General features: G+C 36.8%; 3 protein-coding genes and 1 pseudogene across 3 annotated transcripts; 1 reads left to right on the forward strand and 3 right to left on the reverse strand.

Moving 5' to 3' along the window:
- Positions 1-950: 950 nt before the first annotated feature.
- On the reverse strand, positions 951-6,486 carry LOC121253314 (chromatin assembly factor 1 subunit FAS2-like). The gene is given in 13 exon segments (XM_041153348.1): positions 951-1,423; positions 1,529-1,555; positions 1,558-1,628; positions 1,751-1,889; positions 1,983-2,071; positions 2,304-2,376; positions 3,268-3,364; positions 3,458-3,672; positions 3,870-3,973; positions 4,474-4,546; positions 4,663-4,689; positions 5,784-5,895; positions 6,373-6,486. Coding segments are annotated over 13 exon segments (1,362 nt in total). The 3' UTR covers positions 951-1,202.
- Positions 6,487-8,569: 2,083 nt separating this feature from the next.
- On the reverse strand, positions 8,570-9,156 carry LOC121253315 (annotated as a pseudogene).
- Positions 9,157-10,360: 1,204 nt separating this feature from the next.
- Positions 10,361-12,050, reverse strand: LOC121251465 (MADS-box transcription factor 56-like). The gene is made up of 2 exons (XM_041150725.1): positions 11,906-12,050; positions 10,361-11,816 (listed from the first exon to the last, which is right to left on the reverse strand). Exon 2 carries the CDS (start codon positions 11,685-11,687, stop codon positions 10,572-10,574), a length of 1,116 nt encoding a protein of 371 aa, XP_041006659.1. The 5' UTR covers positions 11,688-11,816; positions 11,906-12,050; the 3' UTR covers positions 10,361-10,571.
- Positions 12,051-15,133: 3,083 nt separating this feature from the next.
- On the forward strand, positions 15,134-21,990 carry LOC121253316. The gene is made up of 4 exons (XM_041153349.1): positions 15,134-15,218; positions 16,030-16,386; positions 18,248-19,796; positions 20,964-21,990. Exons 1-4 carry the CDS (start codon positions 15,134-15,136, stop codon positions 21,922-21,924), a joined length of 2,952 nt encoding a protein of 983 aa, XP_041009283.1. The 3' UTR covers positions 21,925-21,990.
- The last annotated feature ends 780 nt before the right edge of the window (positions 21,991-22,770 follow it).

A 22,770-nucleotide genomic window follows, 5' to 3' on the forward strand; every position in this document is an offset into this window, starting at 1 on the left:
ACTAATTGGTCGGTATTGGCTTGAGGCACTTGGGTTTTGAGTTTTGGGGTTGAGAGCTATATTGGTATGATTCATCCGTTTCAAGAGTTTCCCATTCCAGAAAAAAATTTGCACCACTTCAATGACCTCTTTTTTTATGATGCACCAAATATATATAAAAGATCACTATCATTCCATCTGCACCTGATGCTTTGTGATTAGAAATTTGTTTCAGGGCTCCAAATATTTCTTCTTCATTTGGCACTGCACTAAGTGATGCGTTTTCTTGATCTAAAATTTGCTTTTCGAATAGATTTTCTAACTGGTCTGGAATTTGAGAATTTGATGAAGTATATATTGCTCTAAAATGATTAATAAATGATGATTCAATAACAAGAGGTTTCATTGACCAATTACCTGGTCCCAGTTTGATGGAGTCTATCATGTTGGTTCTTCTCTTGATTGTTGTTGAAAGATGATAGAATTTTGTGTTGAGGTCTGTTGAAGTGAGCCAAGCAATTCTTGATTTTTGCCGCCATAATATTTCTTCATATTTCCTCTGTTTTTGGAGGTTTTGTTGCAGAAATCTTTCTTGTTCCTGGCTATAGAAGTTCATTGGGCTACTTTGTACTTGTAGTAGCTCTTCTTCAATTCTTTGAATAATATTGGTCTGAATTCTCCCAAAATGCTTTTTGTTCCATGATTTGAGGGATTCTTTTGTGGATTTAATTTTCCTGCATAGGATGTTGGCCAGGTTACCCTGATAATTTTTGCTCTATGCTTCTTTGATGATGTTGTAAAAACCTCCCTATTCAACTGTATGGAATCAATTGAATCATTCATCGTTATGATTAATACCTAATATGGGATCTAACAATGTGTCTTCGGTAACCCATTTGTACATGGGGTTCCGGAATGAAACTAGAATGAATGGAGCAAAACTTACCTATTGCAAAGAGGAATTGAAAAAAAAATTGTCCTATAAGGTAACATTTAGTTTAATCGTCTTTGTAAATACTATTCGTTAATGCATGCTTTATACACTTTTACATGTGATAGGCAGTCATGCAGTTTGTGTTGCGTGTACTATTGGGGCTCCATAAAATACAGTGATCCACAAAACCCTAGCCCCTGAAAAAATAAAATGGAAAGGGAAGGGGTCGTTTTTAGACATTTATAAACAAGATCATTGTTCCATATATCATGTAGACCCTGCATTGGTATCAAGGATCAATTGCCAAGGGAGTAATGCGCCTCTTAGCTGGTTTATTTGAGATAGGAGTAGTTGTTGAGCTTGGTGATGCCAGTTTCCTTTCATTCTCTCCTGCTTCTGATTTCGTGCTATCTGCTGCAACAACAAATTCTCTCCTAGTTTCATCGATTAACATATCCTCTGGCTTCTGAACAGGCCCCTGGTTCTCATCAACCATGACTTTCTTTCCTTCTAAGGCAGATCAAACAAGAACTTTATGAAAGGAACTAAGCAGTTGAGGGGAAACAAAGGATTGGCAAACGAGTGATTCAAAAATAAAAACCACGGACAACAGACCTGATAAAGAGATGGGCAATCCCAGTTATCATGTTCAAATTCTAGTATAGTACAGTAACCGTCTTGGGAGGATAATGCCAAGTATCGGCCATCAGGTGACCTTTGAACACAAAGTAAGGGTAGGCTTTCAATGTCCAGAAAATATCAACTATAATTATAAAGAAGAATTGTCAACATTCACACACTAGGAGCATATTACATGGGAAATAGTACAAAACATACCATGTAATGTCTGTTATGGCTGCATAGTGAAGACCAGCCAAGATTGCTATAGGAGGAATGCTCTCTGTATCATATATGTATAAAGAATTCAAAGTGGCCACCGCAAAAATGAGGCGATATGGGAGCTTAAAGAGCGCAGCTGCACAACTTACGGAAGATGATTCAGATTACTATCATGTATTGGCCTAGCTGCAATCATTTTTGAACAACAGGTTAACTATCATAAAAGTACCTGGAGTTGACCCCCGAAGGCTAAAAACTACTGGACAGAAACGGACCACTACAACTGGCTTACTAGCACCTGGGAGCTGTAGAGCCGGCCTGCATGTGAGAAACTTCTATGTTCATGATTGCAAAACCTAAGGTCTCCTTTTAAAGTTACTTTATTATTTAAAGGAGTTAATTATCACTTGCTGAAAAACATAGATTGCTATTAATTCAGCTTGCTTCATTAAGAGATCATGCTCAATATTTGGCAAAAGTAGCTCTTAAAAAAGCAACAAAGGTGCAGTACCAAAAGAGACAGTATACAAATGTGCAGCAAAAATCTTACCTTGAAAGATCATTTCTGGAAAATATGTAAGCTGTATTTACTGTTTCGGATGAAGATGAAATTTTACAAGAACCTGGAACGAAAAGTGGGCTCATCAACACAAATTCAAACAAAGAAATATAAAAAAAAAATGTTTTACTTCAGTGAAGGGAGTCACAAGTTCTGGAAGCGTCATAAAGCACAGCTCTTTGTCAAGGTTATAAAAAAAGTTAAAATGGAGCACAATCAGAAAAGGGTGAGATCATTTAGAAGAAAATAAAATATTAAGGCATGGCTTCACACCACACTGTTTATAAGATGGTTCATCTTCTGTTCCCTCTGTCTCGCACATTGGCATAGATTAAGAAAGATATGGATAAAAATTATAAAAGGCCACAATATATGGGAATTTTGATATCCATGTTCCCGTCAATACGGCGTCACAGACTCACATGTTCCATGTACTAGTAAAGTAGAAGAAGGTACCATCTAGGTTTTTCAGATGCTGATCAACCATTATTGTCCATTCGAACCAAATTCAAGAGTCCTACCAGTTAGTGTCCTAAAAGTTTGCAGTTACGAGAACAAAAATACAACCTAATTGTTAACAAGACCAGATTAATCCTCCATTTCTAATGCAGGCTGAAAATTTTGACACCAACGGCACACGAGTGTCTGCGTAATATGTTTACTCCTCGGCCACAATAACACCTTTGCCGACCAAGAAAAGCAAAACTGCGTTTTTAATAAAAAGAATATCACAACCATTTCCTAAATAAGACATCAAATGAACGGCCTTATATGGTAGATTTTTGGCGACAATACTCATGTGAGTGATCGGGGACTCTAAGGTGCTAATGACAATCCCATTAAGCAGCAACTTTATAATATCATCAAGGATTCTTAAACCAACATTCAAAGAAAAAATACTAGTCTACATAAGTCCACAGTAGATTGGATTGTATATTATAAATGAAATCAGTACCTGCAGGCACAAGTAAAAATGATCCATCGGGTGACCAGGCTAATCTTCGGAAGAAAGATGGCAATGTTTCATCATGGAAAAGATGATTTAATGCAAACTGCACCAGAAACCATTCATGAGACTTACAGCAAGGGATGCCTTGTTGTACAACTCAGGAAAAAAACAAAAGAATGTCCTATTATGTCCTTACTTTGGAGTCATCTACTGATGAATGTTCTGCCTTTGTAATGACATTCTGACAAACGTAATTCATCTTTCCCATGCCCTTTGTTTTTGTTTGAGGCTTATTAACGTAAATACGGCAAGTTCTATCAGAACTAAGGGAAGCAACATACTTGGCCAGTGGATCCCACGCTACACCTTGAACATAATGGAAGTGGCCATCCAAAATCTGATGGACAGAACCTGAAGAACAGAAACATTGAAAAAAAAAAAAAAAAAAAAAAAAAGATATGAATTAACAAAGCATTTTAACTGACATGTCCAATACTGGCCATAAAGGGGTGTGCAATAGAAAGTTTGAAACCTCTTTAATCCTATTATTCAATGATTTTCTAAAGATACTAAATGATACAAATCTGATTTTCTAGTGTCTTTCTTACCTTTGCTTATATCCCATATAATGCAAGAATTATCGACTGATCCAGAAACAAGAAACGCACTATCGGCAGACCACTGCAGGTCCAGGACATCCTTGCGGTGAAACCTAGTCAAGGATAAGTCTATTAATGAGCATAGAGTTTATCTTAACAAAATCAGAAACGAACTTTCCGAGTCCAGAAAATAAGTGGTTTAATTTTTCCTGTCTATATGTAAGGTTTCACTCAAGCACTACAGGCTAACCCAATGATAAGCAGATTATGTTCAACTTGGACCACAAAATAACCATCATTTCATTTACCATTGAAGATCACCACATATATGTTTAAACGTGATTTACTTTATCTCATTGACATTGTGTTTTTATAAATATGATCGGATTAGCTTATTAGTTTTAAGTTGGACCCCGAGAATGAGTGATTCGAGGATGCCCTTCCTGGAAAATATTTTATTGATTTCTTCTCCTGGTTGGGTTCAACATATAGATCAATTGGCTGTAAGTTGGCAATGTTCAGTCTAATCCAGAGTGACAACCTGGTGTGTTTAATTTAGAACCATTGTAACTCATGCAAAAGATTTATCCAAAACTCCGATGAAAGGCCTTACGATAGAGCCCTGAAAACCTTCCACGTTTGACCTGTGTCTGAAGAGTGTAACTTCCAAATGACCAGTTCACCTCCTGAAACAGGAAGACTCAATTTAAGAATTTCCTAGCTAAATCACCTTGCTGAGCAATGATAAGACCGGGGTCGATAGTTTATTGGCAAAAAACTGCTGCAATGACTGAAGTCATACCATCAGCACCAGATGCAAGTTGTTCCCCTGCATTATATAAGCGAGCAATATCAAAATTCCAGCATAAAAAACATCATCAAAATAGGACATGCAGTTAACCACAAAACTAACTTGTAGAAGCCTCAACAATACTTTAATATACACAGAAGTCTGATAGAAAACATCAGTTTTAAAGTTCAGATAACTAAAAAGCAATGAAATATTAGCAAGAACGTAATGCCGACATCAAATATGGGTTACGAATGTGTGCTACTTCCTAATTTCATCAGTTTGAATATTTATACTGCGGGGCTCACCTGAGACATCCGATTGAAAGAAAGATTCCTGTGTTTGTAAAGTTTCATCATAATCTTTTTTTTTTTTTCTTTTTTTCTTTTTTTTTTTTTTTAATTTTATGACGGGGAACCATCCCACGGCAGAGCCCTTAGGACTCACCAATAGAACCTAAGCTCCCAAGGAGACTAGCACAACAACCCACCGCCATAGCCTCCCACTTAAATTGCAGTTTGATTTCAGAGAGAATCGAATCTGTGACATGGGACTCATGCACACAAGTTTGGCCTTACCACTTGGGCTACCCACAGGTGGGTAAAGGGACGTCATAATCTTTCTATGTTTAAAATTGTGTTCAGCTTTGAGTTGATTTTTGAAAGTTATTCGTGGCAGATTCATTCTATGTCAAATAATTGATAGTTTTCTGCCTTGAGTTGATGGTTATATCTTAAGAAATTATTTAGGAATATGGTCCTAACTACAGTCGCCCCAGGGTTTCTAGCAATATTACGATGGTCCTTACGTATTTTGTAGTTGTTAGGTAGTGTCTATGTAGAGAATCGTAATCATAGTAGACTAATAGGTTAAGGAAGAGTCCGAGTCAAGAGGTCTTCTAAGCTTCACCGTACTCAAATAAATAAGACATTGATAATCAAAACTTAACTTTTCAGCGTTGAGTCAAAATTGCCGGAGTGGGTCTTTCTCTATTTTTCTTCTTATACAATTACCCTGGTCCCTGACACATATATCGGTATCTCACATTCCATAGTTTGCACTTGGCGGTTCCGTTTTCGATCACAATGTATATATTCTAACAAAATATACGACTTCGAAAGGTATGTACTTACCAGAAGGAGAGAACCGCAGGATATTTATGGCAGAACTATGGTAAGAAAGGCTATTTTGGTAGGAAGCTGTTGGGCTGTTCTTCTGCGCATCGCCTGAATTTATCGACCAGAGCTGTAGCAATTAAATTAACTCGATAGTTAGCCTGGTTCAACGAGAGTATGGAATAACTTCAACTATTATTCAGGTTCATATCGTCACTGAAACATGCAGTTTACAGGTATAAAAGGAAACCGAATTCTTCAATATTGTAATTTTTCATTCGATTCCCCGGATAAATTGGGAAGTCAACGCTACCTCACAAATTAGAAGCATGAAGAAATAACGCAATTCCAAACCCTAGATGCTCACTTATTCATAATGCTTTGTTCATTTCTTCGGAGTCCAAAACGCACCCACAGAAAGCAGATAAAACACTCGAAATTCCGAAAAAAAAAAAGATAAAACACTCGAAATAGTTGAATTCCCAATGGCGAGCATAAAACTACCATTGAAAGTTTCGGTTGGCAGGAAATTATGTTGATTTCCATTTATCATGATCTAAAATGGAATTGAAAATCAAAGAATTGAAAAATAAGGAAATTGGAGTACCTTGATGTCGTAATCGGCGCCGCCGGTGGCGAGAATACCGGAGAACGGGTGGAAATCAAGGGTTAAGACTGGCCTGGTGTCGTGCCAATTGATCTGAACCGTCCCACCTTTCATTCTTCCTCTTCTTCTTAGGCTTCGTTGGGAAGAGGAACAGAGTTCTGAGTCAGGAAATTAGGTTCCTTCTCCCACCTAATTAACTTTAACTTGAGATATCGCGAATTTTTTTTAAGCAGATTTGGCGCGCTGCTTTCATTTGGCGGGAAGTTGGCAACGTGGCAAATCTGCGCATAGCACTAATACAGAAAAGTACTGCAATGATGTTGGGCCTGAAGTAAAGTAGCCACCGTTGGGCCCTGAACTCTTGACCCATTCAGAGTTCAAAAGTTAATGATAAAAAATTATAATAAAAAAAAAAAGTCACAAATAACAACTAATTAAATAAAAAAATATTATATTTATAAGTTGGCAAAGAAGACACACCATCTACACTATTAACATGTCAATATTTAATTTACAAAAGAGTAATATTAGTACAAATCATAAATAGACAAATCACATATAATTTTTTTATTAAAAAGTGAGTATCGTTAATAAAGAATAGTTTTTTTTATACTTTTTTAATATGTGATCTATTTTTTTTTACAAAGTCTTGTATAAAGTTTGTCTACTTAGGACTTGTACAAATCATTTCTATTGATATTGTTATATTTTCTACGCTGACTTATAAGAATTCAATAAAAATGCTATGATAGATTAACCATGTGCATCCTAATTTCAATTTTAACAAGTACAGTAGAAATTCTCCTTGTTATTAGGGGTAGCAGTATGTGATACGACCAGTTAATTCAACACGATAATAGCGGGTTTGGATTTAGTCTTGACGGGTTCGAATTAAAACAGGTTGACCCGTTAAGACACGATTGCTTAACATGTTGATAATGGGTCAACCCGTTATAACCTGTTAAAAAAATTAAAGTTACAATTATACCATTATATCTAAAAGTAAAATTGTTGAAATTTTAATTTCGATATTTTTATTGTTTGGGTTGTAATTTTAGATTTGTAGTTAGTTTTATATTTTTTTATAGATATTGTGATTTTAACATTTATATAAAATTGTGCTAAACTTAATCAGGCCAAATAAGTTAATTTCGGATCTATTCAACCCATTTATATAAACAGGTTGAAACGAGTTGGGTCGGGTCTAATCGTGATAGCTTATTTCGTAGTATTCACTAACGGGTCGTGTCAATCCGTTATGTTAATGGATCATATTAAGATTTGAGATTTTGACACAGTAAACTTAATGAATAGTATTCGGGTTGACCTATATAGTATAATATATATGCATTGACACGACACGAATACGACCCATTAACACTATTTGACACCCTTGTTATGTTAATTCTTGAAGAGTACTACTACGGGTACACCCAAAAAGTGTCCCGAATAGTGCAATTTTTTTCCTCTTTTTTCTTTTTTTTTCATGTATTTTTTTAATCATCATAAATATTTTTTAAAAAAATAAAAAATTCACAATATTATTAAAAATATTTTTTTAATCATTGGGTAAAAAAAAAAAAAAATCCCATTCGGGACATTTTTTGGGTCCCGAATTATTTCTCATTCCTGAATATGAACTCTAATACATGAAGTATGGTTGTGGTTCATTTCCAATTAAATGCATGTGCCAAAACTTTCCGAACGTGTCGAAATTATAGGTATTTTGAAACATACACACGAAAAAAGGGGGAGAGGCGATAAAATTAGCTAAAAATGCCTGCAAATTAATTTTTCTTTAGCTGTTTGGTACCTAAATTCTCTTCACCTCATCTTTCTGAGATAAAAAATGGCGGAGAATGAAGCCATTCTTGCAGTTCAGTAGCACAGAAGATTGTGTCAAGGTAAGTTTTAAAAAGACAACAATGCTTTAATTAGTGGGAAATTATATGATCCTTATAATCACGGTCTACTTTTTGACAGCACTGGATTCTTTCCCCCTTAATAAATTCAATATCGCTAGGCTTTGACGCAAAAGGCCAGCCTAGATGCTATCATGTCATGCGCATTGATAAATTTCAATCATTGCCAAGAAAAATTAACAAATCATTAGCATACACAGAAAAACAAGAAGTTCATAACACAAAGATAACTAGGGAAAATGCAGCACGTTGATCAATATTATCGGGGAGGCAAGTCACGAATCAACAAGATCAATAATTCCTAAAACTGCATAACAAAGGCACTTCAAAGCCTCCTCCCTACGTGCAAGCTCTGACGGATAAGCCAATCCTGGATACTGTTTGAAGACATTGCGGCAAGCATTTGGGTAATCCGCCGCTGCAGAAGCGTGCATGTAGGCATAGTCATTGGACTCAGCAATCAAATCCTGCGCAGAAGCTTGGAGAGCGTCACCCGCATAGGCATACTTGGCAACGCACTCCTTGAGGACCTTCTTCAAGATCGTGTCGTTTGTAGTGCTAAGCAACTGAGATGAGAGGAAAGAGGAAGCGGCGGTGCCATTTGCCATTCCAATCCCGACCATGATGACTGCCAATCCCTTGGTATCAGCATTCAGGCTGGTGGGATCGGATTTGAGAGACTACAGACAAAGTTCGTAATATTTGGTGCTTTTGCAAGTCTCTTGGATCAGATTGGCATCCCCAGTCACAAAAACGTATGGTCGGTGAAAAATACATGTTAGAGAAGAGAGATCACTAGCAAAAGAACCCATTTTAGAGAACAATCAAGTTGAGTGGAATTAAGCAAAAACTGTACGTGAGAGTGCCTTTTCTTTCTTATATATATACGGCTCCTTATACTTAATTTTATCTTTTCCTGTGCCAGATCATATTACGCGAAAAAATATTTGCAATCATGAATTGTGCAACTGCTGCATAATCTCTTTAAAAAAAAGTGAATAAAACATAGAATCCACATGAAAAAAAAAATATTTTTTTAATAGTAGACCCTACTCTTTTTCAAAACGATTACGCAGCGTTTACACACTTCACGGTTACATGTAGTTTGCAAATAATTATGGCCTCGTTTGGCAGCTTCCAAAACCATGTCACGGGTCACCACCAACGACAAAGGAGACCCTCAATCTAATGTCTTCTTGAACTCTGAAATGTTTTGTTATGCACATTATATATATGTGTTCCCTGTTCAGCCAAGATAACCCATTTAGACCAGTCTTAATTTGTTAAGCCAAGATAATGCTGAACATGATTACAACAGGTCCGAGCACGTTTATTCAAAACATCGATTATGCGTGCGTCTAACAAGTATCCCTTTGCATATGAGAATGTTCTGCCTTGTTAAGATTGCAAAGTGTGAAACTTTTTGATTGACTCTGCATTGCTACGTTTACATACATTTGGAGAAGATTACAAATAAATAGATTACAAGTGACTATGCTATGTATGGAAACAAATGTATATGGTAAGTACATATGCTAATTCCTAAAATCAAGTAATTGATGCCAATTTGCTGCTGATTTTGCGTTTGATTGAAGAATCTGTCAATATGCCACCTTGTTGTAATATCCCCAGTCTACCTATGGAAAGGCGCTATCCGGTGTCAAGTTTTTGTTCAGTTTATCCCTTGTGTTGTGTTCAAGAAAATGGATTTATAATGGCGAAAGAAATGGACCATTAAACAGAGGATCAGCAACTCTGTTTGCAGCCAAAGCTTCCATTTTAATGTGCAATGTACAGATCAAGAGTCTTGTATGGCTGATGCTGGTACTATAATATTAAACCCAGTTCACTACGTATTGCCTTTCATTAATGGACGATATTGCTCAATCAATCATCAGATATATACATATATAGAAGTGTAATACATAATAATAACAACAACAACAACAACAACAATAATAATAATAATATAGAAATTCTATTTACAGTCTTAAGTGGGAGATTGCGTATGCAATCTCATTGATGAATGAGACCAAGAATAAATACCCAAAATAAAACAAACAATTAGATGCATGCGAGACAGACAATAATTCATAATCCCATACAATGAAAATTGATATAAAATCATGCATATCTATTCCGATTGTAAAACTAAATTCAAAGTATATAATTGGAATCCGAGGTAATTCTGAAACCCAAATATTCGAACCCTAAATTAGTTAAAGTACTTAATCTGACCATATCCAAATTCACGATCACGCCTATGATCTTCGATTTCTATGCTGCTGCATCTTCATCGATCTCAAACTCATTGATGCCGTGTGTACCTATATACGTATAGAGTGAGTTCATATCCGCTGGAGGCCCGTGCATTTGATCATCATCTGGTAAAGTCTGCATCATGGGGTTCCGTACATTAATAGGCGGAATCATCTGCATCCTGGGATTGTAATTGAACATTGGAGGCAACATGGAGTTGTTGATCACTGTCATATTTTCCATCAATCCAACGGCCAGATCATAATAGATCGGGTAGTTCGGTGGAGAATACTGTATCCCAGTACTAATAGACATATTTCCATGTGAAGAACAAGCCTCGTCGACCTTGACCTTCATCGGATCGGCTAAAGGATTAACACAAAACGGAAGCAAAGAGGAATGATCACCCTGGTTATAAGATGAATAGAAATCGGGCCACTGCAGGCCGTTAAGATCATCCAGTGATTTTACATAAGATTTAGGCATAGGCAGCAGGTTACCAGCCTGCAGATCTAGTCCAACATTAATCCTTTGAAGCATGCCCTGAGTGTAGTTAGGAAAATCGCTTGGGATTGATCCAAAGACGTCGTTGGAGTTGCCCGTTATTTCTAATGCTGCATCAATATTCATCGCAAAGGATTTGTTATCAGCGGCCTTTAACATGTCGATTTTTCTCTGCACTGCTTCGATCTTCGTATCCAGAAACCCTTGAACTATCCTTAGTTGTTCACAAGAGAAATAGTCCATACGTTCATCCCACGTCCGGAACATGATGTTACTCCTGCAATTTTCCGTGCGCTTTCTTGAGATCTCTTTTTCAATATTCTTCTTGCGGTCAATGAAATAGTCGGATAAATCCCGAGTTCCTCTCTTACGTGCGCTGCTAATTGTGTTGGACTTGAATTTGTTGACCAAGGTTCTGACGCAATCTTCATCGTTTTCAGGCCAGGTTGCCATATCGCAGGGATGGCCATTTTGTGATCTGGGACCGTAGATGATCATGCACGCCTTGATGCCACAGAGGGTGGAGATCTCGTAAAGCTTCTTCTCCAAACCTTTTTTTCTCTTATGATAGGTTATCATCCGAGACTTGTCGTTGCTTATGAATTCCATGCTTCTTCTTCTGCGCCCCATCTTTTGGTGGTGTGAAAAACTGAAACTAAATAAGATCTTACATGCACCGAAGTAGTTTTATAGAGAAAAGGCCGGTCTGAAGATCACACATCAAGGAAGATTCTAGGAGGCTAGGGATACGCGCGCGAGCTGCATTGGCCATCAAGAAACAGGATCGGTAAATCAATATTTCCTCAAGAATTTATTACTTACCATAAAACGTAGTGAGAGCTATATACACGGATTTAATTGCTGCAGCTGTCTCTTGCTTCATTAATGTCACGGATTTAATTGCTGGAATATTTCCTCGTGTTCACTCTTTTAGTTGTCACCGAAGAAAATTAATTAAACTTCTTGTTTGAATTAATTAAACTTTGAATCCCACAATTCTGATATTTCTATTTTCCAATTTAAAAAGCCCTCCCCCTACCAACTAAATGAATAGTTCCATTTGACAGTGTCGATAGAAAACCAAGATCAAGGAATCCCATGTTTGGTAACCGATAGAACAGATAGAAGAAAATGAAATAATAAAGCAAATTAGGGGTCCTTAAGTACTCCCCCATCCGTTCTTCCTACAATTCTTTATTAAAAAAAAAAAATCAATTCTAATAGTGAAACAGAATGAGATTAGAAATGAACTTGGAATTGAGATCGAGATTTGAGTGAAAAAAGTCAAAATCCCCTTAAAACCCTACCACTGGGAATGGTTTCGTGGCTTCACTATTTCATTGGAAGGCTTACGGTGACAACTAATAGGTAAGATGCAAAGAACAAAACATGAGGTATATATCCAGAGCAGAAAGATTACAACTTCTCGTAAATATATATCTACTTATTTTAACATGATTAAACACATCTAGTTTCATTTTAGACTGGCTCCACATAATTTATTTTATCACCTCAACTCTCAACATCCAAACACAATCTAAGTAAATGGAAAAGGGTCTTGTAGCGGACTTTTTCGCTAGAGTACAGACCTAGCTCTTCCACAAGGCGCCTAGTGGAAGAATGCCCCCGCAATCCCAAATATAATTTTTTTTAAAAAAAATAAAATAAAATCTCAATATTTAGAAAATAGAAATTGATTATCTCAGTGAGATATCAAATAGATCTCTTGTAATTATTCATTTTTAAAATATCTTCACGAAATAATTATTTCACATATTATCTTTTTTAAGAATACACTTATCTTTTGTCATTTGTGGTACCGCTAGGGTGCTGCCCAGCACAGAGAGCTAGGTGTGCCCCTAGGCTAAATCCCACCTTTTTTTTCATCTTTTAAACATTTTTTTTTTAAAAATATCAATATATTAATAGTCACTTCTTTAACTATTAAGCAAAAAAAATTAGAAAAAAACTCTGGGGAAAAACAACCTGTTTTCTCTCTCCAGCCCGTTTCTCTCTACCCAAACAGCTAGCGATCACAATCTCGCCGCCCAGGGGTGTTGGAGCTTTGGCTCCTCCCTCCCTCCGCTCAACTAGCCATGTTGGCACTGTCTATAGGTTTTTTTTTTTTCTAGTTTTTTTCTCAAGCTTTCCAGCGATAGCACCTAGATACTCTGATATGCTGCTTTCTGGCCTTCCAAGGCTACTACGCGCCCTACCATCGAACTCTCCAGCCACCGATCTGTTGAAAGATAGGAGAATATCGTCCAAACATGTGGCACGTGTGTCTCACACACTACCATGCCAGGTGGAGTCCTCTGCCGCCATGCCCGACACCGTCGAGGTCAGCGGCTTCGGCTCTCTCATATCCGACTATTCTTCTTTTTCCTAGTGTGGTGCGTGATCTGCACGCGCCACCACAGCCTATGGCGGTCCTATGCCGGTGTATTAATTTATCTGCAGGTTGTTATTCCCCTATATTCATGTTTTCCCTAACCACTGATCAAGATAAAATGTTGGTAATAGACTCCCTCAGCTAGACCAGATCAGCAATATGCAGTACACTCCTTTCGACTGCGACTTTTAGTTGTAGTTTTTTAGTCTGTTTATCAAATATTGTAACTGCTTTTACGTGACATCCCCTTTGCGGGACATGGGTTAGAGTCAATCTTTTGATTCGAGAACCCACTTTTTTATTTTTATTTGCTGGTGTTGCTTTTGCTTGTTTTGTGACGATTGTTGGGGACTCTCATCTCATGGAATCTTGTATCTTTGTACCCACGTAGTTCAATCTATGATTTTATTGAGAAAAAAAAAGCAAAAAAATTTAAAAACAAATTAAATACATGCACGATAAAAATGAGGAAGCACAATGAGAGGGTATACTATCATTTTCCTTTGTCATTATTATTTTATTATATAATATAAAAATATAAATAGCAAAATCTAATTTTTAAGTGTTCATAAAAGGATTTTGTATAAGAGTAATACTATATAAAATCATAAGTTGTGCAAGTGTTATGTACTTCTTTTGAAAAAAATATGATTCATCATTAAAAAAAATTAATTTTTTCATGCGTGTCTCATATTTACTCAATTTTTCAAAATGAGTACCCAGCGCTTGAGCATTCTATAACTGTAAATATCATTTTTCTTTATATAATCTTTTGAAGAGCTAAGGCCTCAACTTTTTCCAAATGCGAAGGTTATTTATATATTTTATTGACAATAATGGTTATAATTGTTTGAGTATGAAGTGCGTCTTCTAAAACTAAATTTGATAAAATCTTCTCTAAACCAGTATTTTTCTAACAAAGATTAAGTATGTTATTAATTGGAAAGGTGGTATTAAATCTTAATTAGTAATTTCATTTTGCAAAATGATAGGAATAGTTTTTAAATAAGAATGTAATGTAAAAAATGAAATCAAAATAAATTTTCTAAATCATACTTTTAAAAAATAAAAAAGGTCTCACTCAAAATTTTCGCCGTAAGCCCTCCAACCTATTGAGACGGCGTGAGAGTTTGTTATCTTTTGTGCAGAGAATTTTAAATAAGAAATAATATAAAATTCAATAGATAAATCAATGTTCATATTGAGCTACCTCAAAGCCATACTTATACATGAATGCCTAATCCAATAACAAGAAGTTTTATGTTGATATTGCTTATATTTTTGCTAAACTTGACATTTGGCTAATCTAATACAAATTCTGTATCAAGTTTTATCAAGTGACCCATATTTGTCACATACCGACCACTCTCAATTGCTTATTCAAAAAGGATGACCCTTATTTATACCTTATCCGGGTTCCGCTGCTAAGAGGGATTGTGATGTGTCAGGTGTCAGACTTCCTACCACTCATTTTCCTGTCGCCACAATGTGTCAGTTAACGGCCTAGGCAGCTGAGAACGATCGTTCCGTGTCAATTGTGCTAGGTCTGTCCTGCAGCCACCTTCCTGCCAAGATAGTGTGTCAGATCGTGGGCGAGCCGCCCTTTGTACGTGAGGCATACCATTATGTGCCAGGTCTCCTGACACAGGCATTGAACACGGCGTGCCTTGAGTCTGTCGGATCCATGACTAGGCACATTCAGCCATCCGCGTGTAGTTGGGCGTCTTGTCCGATGCTCTACGATAGGGCAAGTTGCCGAGCCCTGAGACGTTCTTCTTGGCTCCTTTGGACTTGGTGTTGATAGGCCCTCCCAGGTTGGTTTGCGCTCGGTACCCGATCCTCTTGCCCGGGGTCTATGACTTCCTTCCTTAGGCCTGGGGCTCCATAGCTCGGCCTTCTTGGGCCCGAGCCCTTCTAGGATGGGCCCTCCCTCACATGTTCGAACCCCCCACCCACCTCATAAAAATAGAAAAGCATTAACTAATCTATTTATCCCATTTCATTAGAAATAAATTTCAGTTTTACACAACTACAATTTATTTCATCTAAACTAATAAAATAATCTATAAATTCATAATTTCTTGTAGTATTATACTCTACAAATATACATTTCCGGCCAAGTGGTCTAAAATATGTATCAAATGAGCTTTGAGCCCCGTATAAATAAATAAAAAAATAAAGAATAATTTGTGCAAGTCTAATGACGTGCAAGTATCGTAAAATTCTTTTAAAAAAAAGTATGATTCAAAAAAATATTTTTATTTTATAAGAAAACTTATTTAATATTTATTTTTAAATAGACTGTATCTGAGATTCTGATGTCACCCGAAAAACCATTTTGTCCTTTGGCCCAATTAGGACCCAAAATTCACGTTCGCTAGGGTTTTAGGGAGACCTCTATCTGGCACTGGCATCTCCTGCTTCTCCGCACACGACCCGTCTTAAACCCTAATTCCCTCCTCAAATCTCCGAAGTCACTATGCAATGACAGACTTTCTTCCTCAACCAACACCCGAAACCCCAATTATAAACACTAGCCTTACCTCTTGCCGTTACTCCCATCCCTCCCACCACCATGAGACCCCATTCTCTCCAAGAACCCTCCTTTTCTTCACCTCTTATTCTTCTCCACTACTTGTCAAAATCTCTCATTTCTCATCCTCTTCGCATTACGCGTCCATTCCGTACATCCGGGGAGACGCCACGACGAGGAGTCCCGGAATGTGAGAGTTTCGGTGTGGTGGGACTTCGAGAATTGCAATTTGCCCAATGGTGTGAACGTCTTCAAGGTCGCCCACTCCATAACCGCGGCTGTTCGGGCCAGTGGGATAAAGGGTCCCGTTACTATCACGGCGTTTGGTGACGTTTTCCAGCTCTCGAGGGCGAAGCAGGAGGCGTTGTCCTCGACTGGGATCAATATCACTCACATCCCTAACGGTTCGTGCTTCTTTTTATTTAATTATCTGGCATAGGGGATGTTTTTACACGTTTCGGATCGGTAGTTAGTGAGCATATTTAAGTTTGATAATATGGACTGTTAGTGATTGTTGTTTGAACTTTGAAGTAATTAAGTTGAATTGTGTGGAATAATATTGAATTTTTTATCAGTTAGATGGCTAACCCGTTGAAGTTAATTTATTTAGGAAAATAAATGCTGAAGTGAAGTATGCTGTTTTTTTATCCCAAAAATATCAGATATTGTAGGTGGCTTGAGTTAATCTCTTAAATGAAAAATTGATCAATTTTGGTTGGTGTATTGGGATGAAGGATTTTATTTATGATCTTAGTGGTGCTGACAATGCTGTCATTGCTGAGCCATCAACCGTGAGATTGAGTTTGATTGTAAAAGTTTTCAATTTGTTTGTGAGTCATAGGGCTGCAATTTCCAAATTCGTAAAACTTGATTGAGCAGTATATGCTTTTAAGATTTGTCTTATCAAGGTTGCATGAAATAGTAGTTCACTGACTGAACAAAAAACCAATAGATTTTTTTCAAAGGTTTAGGCCCCGTTTGGATGTCGAGATGGTCTCATCCCATCTCAACATCCAAACACCACTGAAACATTGTCACTTTTCAATTTCAAATCTTCAACGTTTTCATCTACCATTACCTAATCATTATAACTTTCCCAAACTTCCAAACAAATTTAATGACTTGTATGCTTCTTTCTCTGCTAGTAGGCTGTAATTAGGTATATTTCTCTTGTATACTCTGTACTTGGGCTTTGCATAAATATGAGGATTAATAAATTTTTCTTACTTATAAAAATTAAAACTTCCAAACAAAACACAAAAAACAATTTAACTTTTTCAAATCCCAAAACAAAAATAATATTCTAACAATATTTTAATTTTATAATATTTTTATTTAACTTTTTCCTTCTCTTTTCCTTTTGCCTGCGCTTTCAGTTTCAGCAATACATGTGCTTCATTGGCTTTGATTGTCTCCACCATTACAATCATAGCAGACGTTCCAATCTTACCCTCTTCCTTCTTCCCTTTCTTTCTAAAAATCTGGGTTTCTGGGTCATGTGCTTTTGAACATAGTTCTACAAAAGTATTGATTGTTTGAGAAGCCAAGATGTGAGACAACTCATATCTGAAGCAATTGATGCACATCTTAAGTTGTTGCGCTTCAAAGAACTCTTGCTCACAGGAGAGTTCCAGATTTATCCATATGGCGATAAAGTCATCAACAGACTCGTGTTGATACTATAATAATGAGTCTTAAGGTTTTCTCTTCAGTGGCAAATTGTTGAAGGTTTTGTTGCTGCCCTAATTGGAAGCTAAGTTTCCTTCAGAATTTTAAGCAGCATTTGTTAATACTTATCAAAAGATAAGATCTGAATGAGAGCATGATGTTCTTAGATTTTTTTTTTTCTCTCTCTAAATGAACTGAAATGAACTTCATTTTTCCTTTCTCTTTTCTCTATATTTATCTGGACATAGAGACTTCACCATGAACATGAATATTCACAAACTTCAATTTGTATGTTGGATCTTGAAATCTGAATGATATTCAATACATCACTTACTGTTATATTATAGCGGTATAATATATTTAGCACTCTGTAATTATACACTCATTTCTTCTGGTCAACAATTGAAAAGCTTACATATATTCAAATCATTCAATTTTCCTTACAACTGATTGTTGTTTCCAAATCTTTTTTCTCAGTTAAGTTTTAACATTTCATGTACATTGTTTAGTAGCTGAGCAGATGATATACCATTGTTCGATCATATGTATCAGTTCAATTTTAACGTTTTGTGGATATCATTATATACTTGGTTGCAGGTGGAAAGAACAGCGCTGATAGGTCTCTTCTTGTAGATCTTATGTATTGGGTTTCTCAAAATCCTCCACCAGCACATCTCTTTTTAATTTCTGGTGACAGGGACTTTGCTAGCATTTTACACAGGTTAAGAATGAACAACTACAATATATTGCTTGCAAGTCCTGAAAGTACACCTGGTGTTCTTTGTAGTGCTGCAAGTATCATGTGGCATTGGCCTTCCTTGATTAGAGGGGAAACCCCAACTGGGAAGCATATTAATCAACCCCCAGATGGTCCCTATGGTTCTTGGTATGGCCACTCTAAGGTGCCTCTTGAAGATCCCTTCTCAGTTACTGAGCAACCAGCCTCACGAGCTGAGGACTTGCCTGAACCTAGTCCAGATTCTAAGCCTCGTCCTGTTCCAGAGATGATGACAAAGCTGATTCTCTGTATATTGAATAGTCATCCTGAAGGAATTTCCATTACAGAACTTCGTTCCAAGTTGGGAAATACTTTGAACATAGACAGAGACTTTTATGGGTATAAAAAGTTTTCCGTCTTTCTTCTATCAATGCCACACATTTTAAAGCTTCAGTCTGAACGTGATGGTCAATTTGTTGTACATGGTATCACCTCTAAAACCCCTGAACCATTTCAGTCCAATCCAGCCTTGTTCGCAGAACCTGCATGTGATAGCGGAATCCAGGACTTCTCTGCAACTTCAAAGTCAAATGGTGAGCTGGGATCTGTTGCTGGAGGTGTAAATGGGAAGCCATCATTGTCTCCATCCCCCGAGTCAAATGTGAAGGGGCCTCCTAAAAAAATTCAAGAACCTTCTGCACTTGGCAGATCTGTTACAGGGGTGATGGATGAGAAGTCAGCATTGCCTTCATCGCCTGAATTAAACATTGAGGATGTGCAACAGCACTCTCCACATGAGGAGAAGGGTGTTGAACAGGTGAAGAACCGTCATTTGCCTCCAGTGGTGGAACAAGATTCTGCATCTGCAGTGGGTTTTTTAAAGAGAGTTTGGAGAAAATGTTTCGGCAGAATCGATGGTGGTCCCATGAATAAAAGTCAAAGCATTCCAGAAAAATGTTCTACTTCTGTTGTTATGTCTGAGAAAAGAGGTCATGAAACTGCTGAATATGGTTCCACTGTTAATGGCTCAAAAATGGCAAAAGTTGAGGACAAATGTGTGAACTCAACAAGCCTGGATGCTAAACCAATATGTCAGGTGCCATATTCTTCTGCCAATAATGGGTCGGCTATAGACAGCAAAACTGCTACAGTTTCTGAAGCTTATGGTAATAACTCAAGCACAGGTCCAGGTTTCTTCAACCAGATGGTATATTGGTGTAAATTTTGGAGAAGTAACCCAAATTCTGATATATTAAATGATCAACCCAGAGATAAACTGGAGCAGAACTTATCAAAAAATAAACTGGAGCAGATAAATAGTCGTTCTGAAAAGCATAGCTTATTTTCTATGGATTCTTTTTGGAGTGACATGGAATCTTTTCTGGGCACAGTCAATGGTTCAGTTATTGTCTCCCAGTCAAGGACCAGGTCTTATGCATTTTTTGATTTTCTATCTTTTATGCTGTTTTCTTTCTGATGCTGCTGATGATATCCTTTTATCCGGCTTATGTTCTTGTGTAGTGTAAATACTTGGTTCTGTTCCTTATTTTCTTATCATTGATGTAATATCAACTATTAGAGAGAAGAAAAAATGAAGTATCTCAAATTGTAGTACACATATCTGACTAAACATAGTAGATACTGGGTTCTCTGGGAATTATTTGCAACTTATTTTATGCTGTGGCTTTTCGATTTTTTTCAAGCATAAATTTCAAGTTTAGTGGTTGGAAACTTGTCGGATAGGTTTTTGTTTGAGTCGTTTGGATTGAGAAACACTCTCAACCCATCTCATCTCATCATTACAACTTTTTCAAATTTCTACATAAAATATAATAAACAATTCAACTTTTTCAAATCACAAAACCATAATAATATTAAAAAATAATATTATAACAATATTTTATTCAATTTTCGACTTTCATCTAAAACTATCTCATCTCATCTCACAATCCAAACAGCTCTTAATAATTTATTTTTTTTTTGCTTTTGGTCATCAGAATTTATCATGGGGAAGAACTACTTCAAATCTTGCATACACATGTTTTGTATTGAACTACATTAGATGGAATGAAATTTTGCAGAAGGCTTATAACTCCAGTCTGAGTACCACAAGGTTGGGATAGTTTTCATTGATCATTTTCTGGCTTTTTATTAAGAGAACGTCTGCAACTTTTCTGCAGTTCTTCCACTTCATGATTCGAATGTAAATATTAACTGATTGATATACCCGTCAGGCTGCAGCCTAATGGTCAAAAGGCGGGCTTGCGATGAGTTGTAGACTCAGAAATCTTGGGTTCATTTCCACACTAGGGGTTCCCCCAAATTACCTGATATACGGTTCTGGCAGACGTGATCTTTGTACCAGGATTTACTTCTTAGGGGTGGGTCCAAAGGTCCCTACATTGGTAAAGTTCCACGTCGTTAAAAGAAAAAAAAAAACTTTTTAAACCTGAAAGCTCTCTAACCCTGTTGATGCCTTTATTGCTGTGATCTGACAACTTTTGCCGATGTTTAAGCTGGGTGATTTTCTTAAACTTAGCACTTGGAATCAGAAGAATATGCTAATATTATTCTGCTGTATGTGATTCTTTTCAGGGAACAGATGGCACAAAATCTGCAAAAGGAAGGGCCTCCAGCTCTTAGATCTCTGAGTGAAAGTGACGTCCTCCATTTGGTAGATTTATTAATATCAGAAATGAAATGGATGGAAGAACGCCCTTCTCAGGCATCACCTTTCAAACTCACTCGGCCGGTTGGAAATAGCTCTTTGGTTCAAGCTCGCAGTTCAAATGTGTTGAGCTCTATCTTTCTGGGCAAAACATTACAGTCACCAGAACATGGAGAAAGAAAATATCAAAATATTCCTCATACTGGAGTTTCTCCACCTGCTGTTCACAAGAAACCTTCAGTCAGATCTAGATGTGATATATTAGCTGATTGTCAGAAGCTCGTGAATGAGATATTAAAGAATTATCCAAATGGCTTTAATATGAGCTCCTTCAGAAAAACTTTCCTTGAGAGGCATGGTTATCCTCTTGATTTACAGAAGCTTGGGCATCAAAGTTTGGTATCCCTGTTACAGATAATGCCTGGGGTGAAAATAGTCTCTACTCAGATTTTTCCCTCTAGTGAAGCCTCAAGTAGTTCAGGCCTAGAAATTGCCCTTCCTGATAGTCAAGAAAATAGTGCTTGTCATTCAGTTGCTAATTCAGATAGTGAATTGTCTGATCCAACAAAGAAGAATGATGATTTTGACTCTCCATGGGAAGAATTAGGGCCTGTTGCTGATACAAGTTCTACAAAAAATGAAATGGAATCAGTGTCAAGGAAGAAAACTATAGAACAAACAGAGAGGCAAAAATATCCTGATTATGAACCTTCCATATCTGATGATGACAAACAGAGAGAAAAGTTGTACAGGAAACTTGTACGGAAGCAAAGAGCTCAAAAGACTTTTTCATTTGTTGCTGACCCAGTTGAGGTTAACAAGGACAAGCTGATTGATGGAATATTGGTTGGCCTGAAGAAATCAGGTGAATCAAGGGTGCAGGGCTGAAGGGTTCAAAAACAAGATGTGATGCATCCGGGGTTCTCAGGTTGAATGCTGGAAATGGGACTTTCGGGCTAGCGAGAAAGATTTATTAGAAACAGGTGGTATTGAGTTATAGTCATGCATCACTCATTTTTTGCAGATTTTTTTATTTTTGATGGAAAAAAAATTATTCTATTGAGGTTAGAGCCTCAGAGGTGGGATACGAGATCATTGGCACTACCAAGAATGTAAGTTATGGCTTAAATCCAACTGATGGTTAGGGGTGACAGCGATATCAGAGAAAGTATATATCATTACCAAGGCACAGAACATGCTAACATTATATTTATATTTCATGCTGATTATAAGCAAAATCTGTGATAAATATATATATATATATATATATATAATATTCCTGTTCAAGTGTTGAACGTGGATGATTAAATTTCTTTTTTTGTCTACTCTAAACTTGTTTTGTCATGTATTAAGCCTAATTGTTTACTGTTTCTATTCCTTAATAAAAGTTAACTTCCCCAAAGGGGTGATTGTAGCACCCTGTCAAATGTACATCCTTTGTAGTTTGTCACGTTAAAAACACTTATTTCATGATAGATAAAAATATCGCTTCGTTTATATTTTAAAGATACCCTGCAATTTTTTTTAAAAAAATTTAATCGGTTCCTCTTCCACATAAAATGCTAAGAGATCAAAGCCTGAAAATAAAGACATTAATTTATAATTCCATTTTCAACCATCCCGACCCAAGCCCAGCAGTCCTTTTTCATTTTGACTTTTAAATTTCAATTTCTCGGAAGCTCTATTCCTATACGATGATTTAAGGTTGAGATGAAATGGTTTTAAATTAAAGTT

This window comes from Juglans microcarpa x Juglans regia, chromosome 2S (genome assembly GCF_004785595.1).
Source record: "Juglans microcarpa x Juglans regia isolate MS1-56 chromosome 2S, Jm3101_v1.0, whole genome shotgun sequence".
NCBI lineage: Eukaryota > Viridiplantae > Streptophyta > Magnoliopsida > Fagales > Juglandaceae > Juglans > Juglans microcarpa x Juglans regia.